This window comes from Nilaparvata lugens, chromosome 5 (assembly GCF_014356525.2).
Source record: "Nilaparvata lugens isolate BPH chromosome 5, ASM1435652v1, whole genome shotgun sequence".
Classification (NCBI taxonomy): Eukaryota; Metazoa; Arthropoda; class Insecta; order Hemiptera; family Delphacidae; genus Nilaparvata; species Nilaparvata lugens.
In genome coordinates, this window is record NC_052508.1 from 9,250,892 (window position 1) to 9,264,189 (window position 13,298).

The 13,298-nt window shown below is 33.3% G+C and overlaps 1 protein-coding gene across 41 annotated transcripts in view; it reads right to left on the reverse strand.

The window, feature by feature from the left end:
• LOC111045692 (Down syndrome cell adhesion molecule-like protein Dscam2) overlaps positions 1–13,298 on the reverse strand; it is a 460,637-nt gene that overhangs the window by 181,994 nt on the left and 265,345 nt on the right. For 11 of the 41 annotated variants that reach the window (XM_039427609.1, XM_039427605.1, XM_039427599.1 and 8 more), the window contains one exon: positions 2,459–2,588. The exons of 29 other annotated variants lie outside the window; for them this stretch is intronic. In XM_039427609.1, the coding sequence (XP_039283543.1) occupies positions 2,459–2,588 (130 nt within the window). Of the gene's footprint in view, positions 1–1,134; positions 1,263–2,458; positions 2,589–13,298 lie in introns of those variants that run through there. One more of the 41 variants, XM_039427637.1, reaches the window with a different exon arrangement.

Sequence of the window (13,298 nt, forward strand, 5' to 3'; positions counted from 1 at the left end):
TCTTGTATCCTATATCCTGAATCAAACATTATTCTGAGTAGAATAAAAACATAATCATAGTAACCTACTGAATTGAGTTGTTCAGAATACCCTCCCACTTCTAAGGATATGATCACACATTGGATGCGCGCTTGTGCAAGTGCACGCTTGGTTATGCGTGACCAAGCGCGCAGATGAGAAACAAACTATGGAAAGAGCAATAGGACCATTCACTCTGAAGCGTGCACTTGTTGGTTGTGACCAGTGTGATCATACCCTAAATTTATATTTCCCAATTTTATGATAGCCTATATAAATCGATAAAATTTGAACAAATCAAGCAAACTTCGTCGAAATTATGGTTAAAATATGATCATAACATTTCGAGCTTCAACAGGAATTTAATTTATAAATGAATGCTCCATGAAAAAGGCCAGTGATAAGCTCGGTTTACACCAAAGTTATAAACAAAATTAATGTTAATAACTTAATCCTTATTGACCGAGCGAAGTGAGGTCTAAGATTCAAGTCGACGGTTTGGCATTTCTCTTAATGTTTAAATGTTTATATGTTGCGCATTTACGGCGAAACGCGGTAATAGATTTCCATGAAATTTGACAGGTATGTTCCTTTCTTAATTGCGCGTCGACGTATATACAAGGTTTTTGGAAATTTTGCATTTCAAGGATAATATAAAAGCAGAAAGGAGCCTCCTTCATACGCCAATATTAGATTAAAAACCAGACTATAGAATTATTCATCATAAATCAGCTTACAAGTGATTACACAGATGTGTGGAGAAGCCAGTCTATTGCTGTATTTCCATAAGGTCTATAGTTCCAATCAGGTACTTGTGGATGAGAATACTGCGTGTGGTCTACTGTTCACAGAACTACTAGTAGAATCTATTAGATTGAACGGAACTTGACAAACACATATGTTCATCATGTGTATGATAAGTTATGTTCAATCTAATAGAATCTATAAGGATTAAGTTTTTAACATTTTTTTAATAACTTTGGTGTAAACGCAGCTATAAAATTCATTTAAACTTACAACGTGAGCGGTCCTTGGCACTGTGAGTTCAGACTATAAGATACAGTTATATTCATATTTGTTTCTATTTCAAATAGATGTATAGATTGATACTATTACCTGAACATAGGAATCGGATAGGCAGTCACATCACACAAAAGTACAGCCGACGTTTTCGACCGACTCTTGTAAACGAGACTCCCCTCCATGTTGGGACCAGCGAATCGCGGTGGAATGTTATTGGTTGGTTCTGTCACCAATAGCAGAACTCAGTAATTATTATAGAATTATTGTAAGGAATAATTGAATTAATAGAAGTCAATAGAAAGTTACCGAAAATTTATGAAAAATTTGTACCCTTGCTGCCGGGGACTATTGGAATAGGAATGAGTGCTATTAAAAGGTAGGTTTACACTCACCGTATTTCTATATTTCATGAAATTCATTTTATTTTTCTCTCTAAATTTAGCATCGAAGTTCTCAAATATTTATAGGAAATTCACTATTTTTCTATATTTTATGAAATTAAACTTATTCTTTTATCTGAATCTAGCAAAGAAGTTTTTGAATATTTATTGGAAGAATAATGAGACATTAGTATTTTAAACATGTGGTACGGGAAAAAATTTATCTACTAACCATAGTTAGTACAATTGGATGTCTTATGTCTCTAGTATTTCATGAATTTGCTCTATCACTCAACTTCACTAAATGAGATCAATTTAGATAACCATGACTTCTTGCTAAAACCTAGATCGATGAATCATGAAGTTTCAATTTTTATATTACAATAGAACCTCGATAATTCGAACCTCTATAGTTCATAATCTTCTATAAAGTGATGTAATGGTAATCTTTCAGCCAAGAAAAGATTTAACTCAATTGGTGAAGGAGATAATCTAGAGGAAATATGAACTTGCCGATTCAAGGACGAGACTCGGTAGGATTTTCATAAAAACTAAAATTTGTAAATGAGTGCAGCTCAATCAAATGGCTGACAAAACAAATTAAAAATAAATGTATCAAATATTAGGAATAAACTTCGGTTTCTATGAAATTTGAAATGAGCTAGCAGAATCTGGTGGATTCAACGGAAGTTGAATGAGTTGTAATATAGTCTTGACTTATCTAGTCAAGAATTAATACATCAAAACACCTATCTCAAAGTGATTTCAACCATGACCTTTCCAAATTTTACGAGCAAACATCACGCGGTTTTATCAAGAGAGAATATTTTATTGTGGGCTATTATCTATGAACCTATGGAAAAAATGTTTTCATAAGAGAATAAAATTGATCCCTCTATTAGAGTTGAAAAAAATTCATATAAAAGAAACAAGGCCTTACCTATACATGGGTACATAGGTTGATTCCTTAGAGTTCTAAACTTTAAAAACTTTCATATGAAAGAAAAAACCTTTATATAAAAGAAACAAGGCCTTACCTATACATGGGTACAGGAAACCCAGACACTTGACACATCAAGAAAACCGTGGAACGAAGTCTACTCATCAATATTTTCCCGCCTTCATATTTCTCACCGGGCACTTTGGGAGCTATATTATTTGTGGGTTCTGAAATTGCAAATTAACAAATTCCAAAATATTCAACGATTTTTCCACCTTTTCCCATCCTTGAAGTGTAAATAGTCAATATTAAACCAATCTTCGTCAACCAATACACAAAAATTATTGATCCATTGAGAATCGAATTGCTAGTATGATCAGGCCCGGTTGCACAAAATCCTGTTAAATTTTAATCAAGATTAAATTCCACGAGAACTAGTAAGAGAAGGCTTTTTCGAGAAGATGGCTTCTCTGATTGGTTACATTTAATGTTAATTTAACAGGCTATTTTGCAACCGGAATTGAGTTTGAGTTCAATTTTCCATGTCTAAATTTTTGTGCATTGGATGAAAATTCACAAGCCTGAATGTTGTCTTTGGGTCCCATAAAAATGAAAAGCTAAGATATGGAATAAAAGCTGAGTAATATTTTCGAGCTCAAAATTCAAGTGGTTTTATTCTTAATTTTGTGAATTTAAAGTTTGTTTCATATTTTTACGAAAGTTTGTCATCAATCTATCCAAATTTAAAATTGTTTGTTTTATTCTAATCTAAATTTCAGATTGATGATTTGTTGTAGAAATTGAAATGGACATAACCTATGTATGAACGAATTTGAAACGAAGCTGCGTTTACACCAAAGTTATTAACAAAATGTTAAAAACTTAATCCTTATAGATTCTATTAGATTGAACATATCTTATCATACACATGATGAACATTTATGTGTTTGTCAAGTTCCATTCAATTTAATAGAATCTATTAGGATTAAGTTATTAACATTTTGTTAATAACTTTGGTGTAAACCCAGCTTTAATATTAGGAATTGAAGAAGTTTTGGGCACTAGCCTGTTTTTTTCTTTTCCGATCATTGTATTGTTTGTGCTAACCTAATAAATAAATAAATATGGGCTGTAATTAGATGGATAAAATTGTACAATATTGTAAAATAAATTATTATAGCCTATAAAAAAAACAAAATTGTAATTTTTTGTAGGACTTTCTATTAGAATATTCCTATACCCATTATATTTTTTCCTATTTATATAGGAGGTCCTGATATTAGAATAGAAGGCTATACTAGAAGTGTCAAGGTAGGTAGATAGATAAACACTAGTTTAGCATGAATGCACTATTGTAGCATTTTGTATAATTTTCTAAGCTTGGCCTCTAGTTTCATTCATAAGCGTTGACAGTGGCTTAAGGAGGGCGTAAAATAGACAAACTGTTCGCAGACTCTTAGCAATGATAAATTAATACAAATGCAGAAGTTCGGGTTAGACAGAGAAATGTCAACTGTTTGTTTAAACCCCGTATGAAACACATTATGATAAATTCAACCATATCTACAAGTAAACGTGGTTTAGCGTTAAACGTAGATGGTACATAATAAATATGGCCCTAAAGCTAAAAAAAGATACTAAAAGATTTTAGTAAAATCCGCGCATATTGGAGCGAGAAAAGGAAGTAGTAAGCGATGTGACTTTGAATGTATTAGATGAAAACATAAAAATTCTATGTTCAAAATGATGTAAAAGTTGATCTAAATTTGTGAAATTTAAAAGTCTGCAAAGAGTCTGTGCAGAGTCTGCATAGTTTGTGCAGTGTTTGCAAAGAGTCTGTACACAGTCTGCAAAGAGTCTGTGCAGAGTCTGCATAGTTTATACAGTGTTTGCATAGCGTCTGTACACAGTCTGCAAAGAGTCTATTCATCGTTTGCATGGAGTCTGTCCACAGTCTGTCTCTCCAGCATACACCTTTTCGGAGTAATGTGCAATTATTCAAGTTTTTCTCCTACAGAATAGCAAAAAGATGGAAAGTGTTTGATGAAGTCATGAGGTGAAAAAAGCGTTTTTTGAACTAGAATCGGTACTCAGTTTACCTGAAAATTGGAGAGAGACAGGAATACACTAGTACCGGTACTTTCTTGTCTTGCTAACAGTTTAGTGGCTTGATGTCCACACTTGCAATAATCTGCACATAAAATGAAAAATCTATATTTATTCAGGAAACTAGAGAATGAATAATTATATCCTTCATAGAGTGAATTTTCTATTTTCAAAATAAATGAGACATTTTGTGGAATTATCTTCACTTTATATTGAAAACTAACAAGAGTTTTCATTTTTTTAAATTGTGATAAATATTCATTGTTTTTTTTTCAAAACCAAACCATTGATGGAGAATAGAGTTCAAATTTTGGAAAAATGTGAAGAAAATAATTCACTTTCACATGATTTCTTGAATAAAAATGATCAAAGTGATTTGTTTAAAATATTTGAATCTGTGATAATCAAAATATGAAATGATTTTCGGTTTAAATCTATGAATTTGATTTCGGAATCATCATTGATATTTGATGAAATTTGGAAAGGTAGAAAGGTGTTTTCACTTTTGAATAAAAAATTCACTCTGTTCAATCAACATTGAAAAGCAATAGTTATTGAAAATAATATGAACAATATTATTATATTCCTAAATCAAAAATATTCTCTTGATTCATCCCATGAGGAATAACCTACATATTCATATTTATTCTATCATTCTATTTTGAATGTGCAAGTTGAACCAATGTCATGAAAATATGCATTCTATATCCATTTACTTAATGAGCAGCAATTGGAAATTATTTGTTAAGATCATTGAGAAAAATAATTACAAACAAATGGAATGCCGACATAAAAATACCACTTCTAACACCTCATGACTTAAGATAGTTTTGGATTGATTGTTTTTGGGATTTTAGGGGGGTTCTTATTGGTTAATTATTAGAATAGGTACTCACTTTTGTATTTCAGATGATGCTTTGTTGATAGACTTCACGTTAAAAGAAACATTTTTCAGTAAGCTAAACAGTTTAAAGAATACTCACTCTATTTTCATGGAACAGTTGAATAGAATTCAAATTAAATGTTTGATAAATATATATTTTTAGACTTTTAAGCTCCAAGTACTTTTAGAGAATATATCCTGTATCTGTATCTCACCTGAACATGGGCACAGGATATCCTTGTACATTGCAAATTAGATAGATGGGATTTTTTGCAACTATGAAAACTCGAGATCCTATAGACAGTGAGTTTTGAGCTTTTGGAGCAGTACTGGTTTGAGGCTCTAGAGACGAAAATTGAGAGAAAAACCAATGCGATTAGAAAACTGAGATAAAGTGGGAAAGCCAAATTGAGTAAGCTAAAGAGATGAGATTCCATGGTTTATAAGAATTTCCACCAATTTTAGCTGTAATTTATTTCACAAATAAGCAGTTATTGAGTGACTCTTCAATTTTCTAATGACTGATTCTTTTCAATAATAAATAGGATAAATGAATAATTTCAACAAGAAAATCCATTTCTCAACTTATTACAAATATAGACAGTTGGTGTCGGTTTAACAAATTTTAATCGTGATTAATCCCACGAGAACCAATCACAGAAGCCATCATATCAAAAAGGCCTTCTCTGATTGTTTCTCGTGAAATTAATCACGGTTGAAACTTAACCGGCTTTTGTGCAACTGGGCCATAGACATTACACTTGACACATAGCCTGAATGTTGGGTACAGAGAATACTATCACGTTTCTCCAATCTCGATGCATGGTTTCTAAAGAAAACAATTCTACCATTTTGAATTTTAAAAAAGTAGCTGGAGACAGACAATATTTGATTGGGTGTAGTCTGGATAATAGCCTTGTAATATAGCCTTGATAATTAAAATCAGTATTATTCCCTGAGCTGAATAATTCCAACAATAAAGATAAATCACAATCCGACCTCAAACGTTTACCTACACACTTTATCCACTCATACTTTCAACTTCACACTTGATATTTGCCTCCTGATTTTCTTAGGAATTCTCCTTTCTCAATCATTCTTTTTGTCTCCAATTTATTCCCTTACTCTATTATCATTCTCAACTATATTAGTATTCTTCACTTTAATTTTTATCACTTTATGTCCAGTAAACTTTTCTCTAAGAATTCTTCTTCTTTACTAATCGTCTAGGATTTTGAACTTGACGATACCAAAAGATTTATTACTTTCTCAAACATTAGACAGAAGATAAGTTACATGAGAATCCCAATTTGGGAAACGACTGGCTTAGTAGTCGTCCTAATAAGTGATCAATATAAGTTGCATAGACCTGCAACTCCCGTTGTAAACGTGACAACTTCATGAACTAACTCCTTCAAGTATTCTCTAAGAATCCTCCAAGTATGAGCTACTGTCATCATTTATCCTATGGACATCAAAGTATCCTCTAGGACTCCTCTATCTAATAAATTTCTAATCCAAGTATCCTCTAGGACAGGTGTCTCCAACCTTTTTTATCCAAGGGCCACATTGTTAATTCTTGGGAGGCTTAGAGGGCCAATAACAAGGATGTACGTGGAATCTGACTTGTGGGGACACACACGACGGGGGATTTGGGGGGTGTACAATTATTATATGATATGAGGAGTTTTAAGTATGTTTAAGTAGGAAGAAACAAATCAATTGATTTAATTATAATACAAAGTCTAATTTATTGAGTGTTAAAAGCTCATAAGAAAACTTGAAAATGCATGAATTTATAAAAAGCTACCATGCTAAAAGAGAATACTCATTTTTAGTGAGAATTTTTTTTCCACTTGAATTGTCCGCCCATTTAGGATCAAACTTTGTGGTTCCGATCATTAAAATTGATTTCAAATGTTCATCTGACAAGAAAGTATTTGGATTTAACAAACTTCATTTTTGAAAATGTCTGCTCGCACTTGTAGGTATATCCAAAAAGAGAAAACATAGCTCGAGCATGGTTTTTTATATTTTCAAAGTCTTTTTCTGGGAGAGAACTGTAAAATGGAAGTAAGTTACCTTCTTTGTAGCGTTCAAACAGGGACATGTACAGTCCGTGCAGACCATTTGCTAATATCTCACAATGGTTGATCGCTGCTTGTTTACAGCTAATTTTACACTTATTAAAAAATGGAGTGGCTAGTAAGAGAAGAGTACTGAACTCACAGTTGTTGTCAAAAATGTGTATAAATATATATTTTTAAAAATCTGTTGCAAAATCCTCGGCGGGCCGTAGGTTGGAGAGCCCTGCTCTAGGACTCATCTATCTAATAAATTTCTATCTAAATAAATTTCTAGTTTATTTATTTCTGGACTGAAAAGTGGACTCAAATCAATTCAAGTGGATAGCATAACCTATAATTTTTCATAACTCTACCTTCATTGTATTATCATTAATCCCATCATCATCATCATCATCACCTAGGCTTAAAATACTTCTAGAAATTCGCCTTTGTAAAATAATGAATTATCAATATGAGTTTTATTGGCCTGCAATTCCCGTTGTAAACGTGACAACTTCATGAACTGACTCCTCCAAGTATTGTCTAAAACTCCTCTATGACTCCTCTAACTATGAGCTGACTCATCTAAGTATTCTTTAAGACTCCTCTAAGTTTATAAGTTCAAAAATCGCATACCAGTGTATCGAAATCCACCTGAAGCTATAGGTCCACTCACCTATCATCATCATTATCATCATCCGTCCTATCACCCACGTACAAGCCTAGAGCTCAAGTGGGAATCAACCTCAAAAAACTTCTCCATCAATTTTGAGCTACAACCTGTCAACATGACACTTACAACCTCCAGACAAAAAATATAAGAGAATCCCTAAATTAATATAGTCTAACAAACCCGGAATATTGAAGAATAATTTTGAAAAAATCTTAAAATACCTGAAACTAGGCACTGGATGACCCTGCAACTGACAGAGAAGAGCAGTGCTTGACCCGATGGGACTCGAAAAAACCGAAAATTTGGCAGTCGGAGGAGATTTTGGAGCCGTACCACTCACTGGCTCTACAAGATTGATAAGAAACGTTTCCATAAAATAGATTAATACACAATCTAGAATGATATTTTGAGAAGTAAATTCAATGGGATAAATTATTACACGACATGGAATAAATTTTTTAGAAATAGATACAGCCTGAATGGTGGGGTAGAGGTTTTTAGTTTTTTAAAAGGTTTAGTTTTAGGTTTTAAAAGGTTCACCCAAAGCTTGAATCAATTCAATAATCAGAATTGATTCACAATTTGAATCAGAATTTATATTATTTTTTAACCACAGAAATAATATCAAGATAATAGCTTTCAAAGAAATTGTTGAGCAATAGAGCATAATAACATTAATTGAGCATTTTTCAAATTAATATTTATCCTACAGTTTTTAGTACTAAGTAGAAGGAAATTTGTTACCAATTCGGATCTTAATCTTTCTAAATTCAAAATTAATTGTTTCAAGTGTTCGTGTTTTGTTTCAATGTGGAAATGAGTGAGGAATTTGGAAAGTCACACATAACACTATTTATTTTATGCAATTGGGATAAAAAGAAGTTTTGGACTGTAGTCTGTTTCTTTGTCCTTAAGTTGATTATAAATGATAAATAAATAAATATTCCAGCTATAGTAACAAAATATTTAATCTCAATACTAAAAATGTATTATTTAATCATTGGAAAATATTTTTTCTTGGTGAATAAAATATAATGATAATTTTAAACAAGAACGAACAGTTAATATTAACTATAATATTAGAAGGCAGCGGCTAAGCAGAGAATCGGCAACGTTGTTCTCTCATCTTTTTCGAATGACATTAAACGGTGGACCTCACTATAATACACTCTGTCTGAATAATAAAGTAACGTTTCTCTCATTGCTTGAACCAATGAATCAAAATTAACATAATAGAATACTCTTGTTTAGTGCTGAAGAATCAGCAACGTTGTTCTACTATCTTTCTCCACAGCCATCAAACCGTGAACCTCACTCTGTCTGAATGATGGGATAAAGTTTCTCTCATTGCCTGAGCTCATAAATCAAAATGAATGGTTATTTTATGTTTTGAAACTCCGGTTTTTTCAATTAAATATTTTTTAATAATTCTTACCGAAACGATGGAACAGGAAACCCCTGAGCTGAGCACAATAGCACAAAATCAGTTCCAGTATTACGGTAAAATAAACCGCTTTTGTTATCAGTTGAAAATGTAGGAGCCTTAGCACCAACTGGTTCTGGAAAGTCCAACATATTTATGCTAATTTTACATACATTTTTATCAAAGCCGGTATTAAACTTTATGACCATTATCGTATAAAGATTTCCAATTGATTCAATGATTTCAATGATTATTTCCAATCAATTGAATGATTATTATCGTTTAAAGATTCCCAATAAATTCACTAAATTTATTAATTTATGAAAGACAGAGAAAGATGAATCATTCATCATGAAAAAGTGAGAAGCCTGAATAGTTAAGTTTTGGGGGAAATGTTCACGATTCAGTACCGGTAATAGTAAAATAATTGCAAATGACCGATTCGGATTCAATAAATTTGAATGGTTCATTCCTGGGATAGCCTCATTCAAAACCAGAAACAACTCTTTCTAAATTCAAAGTATAACTTGATCAGTTTCAAAAGCTATTCTTGACTTTCAAGTATAGTACTTCAATTAAACTAGTCTTTCGATTCCACACTATAAATTACGTAGCCTACAAAAGAAAATGCAATATAAATTGTTAGTACTGTATAAATTATTTCAAACATCCAATAAGAGCTATATAAATAGAACTAGGAACTTCTGCTACTGCAAAATTGTTTACCTAATTTGAACAACTAAGTTCCCTGCCCTTTTCAACAATTTTTCTGATAATCTAATTCCAAACAATTCCGTAATTTTGATTCATTAAATTTAATTCCATATTCTCCAACAATTCCCTAATTTTTATTCCCTATTTTCCAACAATTTCCTAATTTTTATTCATCAATTCTAATTCTCTATTTTCCAACAATTCCCTAATTTTAATTCCCTATTTTCCGAAAAAAAACCCTTATTTTCAGAGAACTCAATGAAACAAACTTTGAATTTCCCACAAACTAACCACGATTGATGCAAATACGCTTCACAAAGAGCTACACCATGTCATATTCCCATGTTGTGATACATACACAATAATAGCCTATGTGTATCTATTCTATGGAATAGATACATTGCGTTTATGGAATAATTCTAGAACATCTTCGACAACAACTCTCAATATACATATTTCTACCTCTCTCTTACCTAAACGAAGGCACCGGATACCCTTGAGCAGGACAGAGAAGAGAGATGCCTTGACTTTGAGAACGAAAAAACGAACGACTTTTGTCATCGGTCGAAAATGTTGGTCCTTTAGCTCCGACTGGCTCTAAATAGCAATTCAAATTCAAATTTTGATAGATCACTCAATGAAATTTGTGTCATAGGCTACCTTATTGATGTAGGCCTACGGTATGTTTGTACTTTCATGTTAATAAATTCGATTATTTATTCGAAATAATTGGTTCAATTATAATATATGTTGGAGAGTAAGCCTGACTGGATGGGATATGGATTATATCATTATGGTTTAAGGGATAGTATGCTTATTCTTTATTGATTGATACAATAAGTAGATCATAAAAATAATAGGGAGAGAAAAGATGTTTGTGCTTTTTTGTAAAAATGGAATAAATGAAAAGAAAATAATTAAATTTATAAGAATCCTACATGTTATTGGTTTCCTAATAATATTGACAACCAACTTACTAATTACCAATTGACGTTTCATTGTTTCATTATGATCCTGCTTTTCATTTTGAGTTGACTTGGATTTTTTTACTTTAACTAATCACCTACCAAATCACGTTTGTTTGTTTCTAAGAGATGGCGGTTTCTCCAGCTTCTCCAATGTACGGAGTGTAAATAATAAATGCTTCAAAAAATAGAAGCGATTCAACTTCATAGAAGCTATTCAACTGAACTACAGTATATTATTAAACGAAAATCCAAATTAAATGCTGTAATTCACCCCGAAGACTTCTGCTACTGCAAATATTGACAACAGGGTAAACAGCTAATAGATGGAAATTCGATGAGCGCTACTATTCAAAAATTATTACAATTTGGATTTTCATTTAATAATAATGATTGATTCATTAGCCTTTGAATAATTGCAATATCTCAGTAATTTCCATCTGTTGACTGGCTGGCAGCTATGACTTCGTATAAAATGAGCGCTGCTATCCAGATATTGTCAGTTTGGTGTAAGGGTAAGCATTCCTGACCGGCAATTAGGAGGTACTGGGTTCGATTTCCGGCTGACAAATAATTTTTGAATAGTAGCGCTCATCGAATTTCCATCTAGCTGTTTAACCTGTTGTCAAATTTTCAGTAGCAGAAGTCGGATAGTAGCGCTCATCGAATTTCCATCTAGCTTGTCAATATCTGCAGTAGCAGAAGTCTACGGGGTGGATTACAGCATTTAATTTGGATTTTCGTTTAATAATAATGATGAACTACAGTACTTACCATACTTGAACATTCTTTAGGAGTTTTGAACGATCATTAGATTAGGCCTACACCATACCAGACTTGTACTAGACCTTTACCAGACTTGTTGTAACTTATGAAAAACATTATTTTTCTAGTAAAATCAGAGTTGTTCTGATTTAAATTGTGGATTTTCATTCTATTTACTAATTTTTCTATATCTCAGGTTTATATTACCCCTCCTGGGGAGTACAACACCTTGTCGTTGGTGGAGGGGCTTGCGTGCTCCAATAACCCTGAGAGCTATGCCGGCGGTAGTGTAACTACCAGTAGGGCCACCCAAGCCGGACAGGTTGAAGGATAGGAGCCAGACGAAGAAGTACTCCAAACCCGGCTGTTGGGCTAATCCCCCACATGCTGGTTAAGCACGGATTCAGAGCAATAAGGGAAGCCTCGGAACATTTGGACAGGAATTTCGGAATAATTATAGGACAAGCAAATTTTCTCGATTTTGGACACGGAATGTTGATGATAAATACAGAGAGAAGATAAAGTTGGCCAGAAAGAATAAGCTCAGATTTGGAGTATGGAACATACGTACGTTGACAGGAAAGGAAGTGGAGTTGGTGGAGGAGATGCAAAAGCATAAATTACAGTTGTTGGGAATGAGCGAGGTGAAAAGGAAAGGTTCTGGAAGAGTGGAGTTGAAGGATGGATATATGATGGTTTACTCGGGAGTGGCCTTACAGAGTCGTGCAAAGGAGGGAGTGGGGGTCGTAATGACACCTGAGACATTCAATAGAGTTAGTGACTGGCAAGCAGTAAGCCCTAGAATTTTGAAAGTGGATTTGGAGATGGAGATAAGGTTGACTTTTGTGCAGGTGTACGCTCCCACTGAAGACTCAAGTGTGCAGGAAAAGGAGGAGTTCTACTCAACATTGAATGCAGTCGTGGAAGGTATTTATCATCGAGGAAGGCAGGTTATCGTGGGTGGAGACATGAATGCCCGAATAGGCAATGACTGGGAACACTCACATGGAGTGATGGGGCCTTTTGCTGGAGAGCAGGTTAAGAACAGCAACGGAGATAGACTGCTGGAGTTTGGAGTGGACAATGGATTGCTGATTGGAAATACATGGTTCAAGCATAAATTGGTACACCAAATCACATTTGAGGCAGAAGGGAGAGAAGCAAAGAGCATAATAGATTATTTTATGTACAGTACAGAAATGAGAAGAAGAGTGACTGATGTCAAAGTAATAAGAGGTGCTGAACTGGATACAGATCATAGGCTGGTGGTGATGGACATGAGATTGAATATACCTGTGAAGGAACGGGCAAAAAGGTATACTAGATTGAATGTGCAGAGATT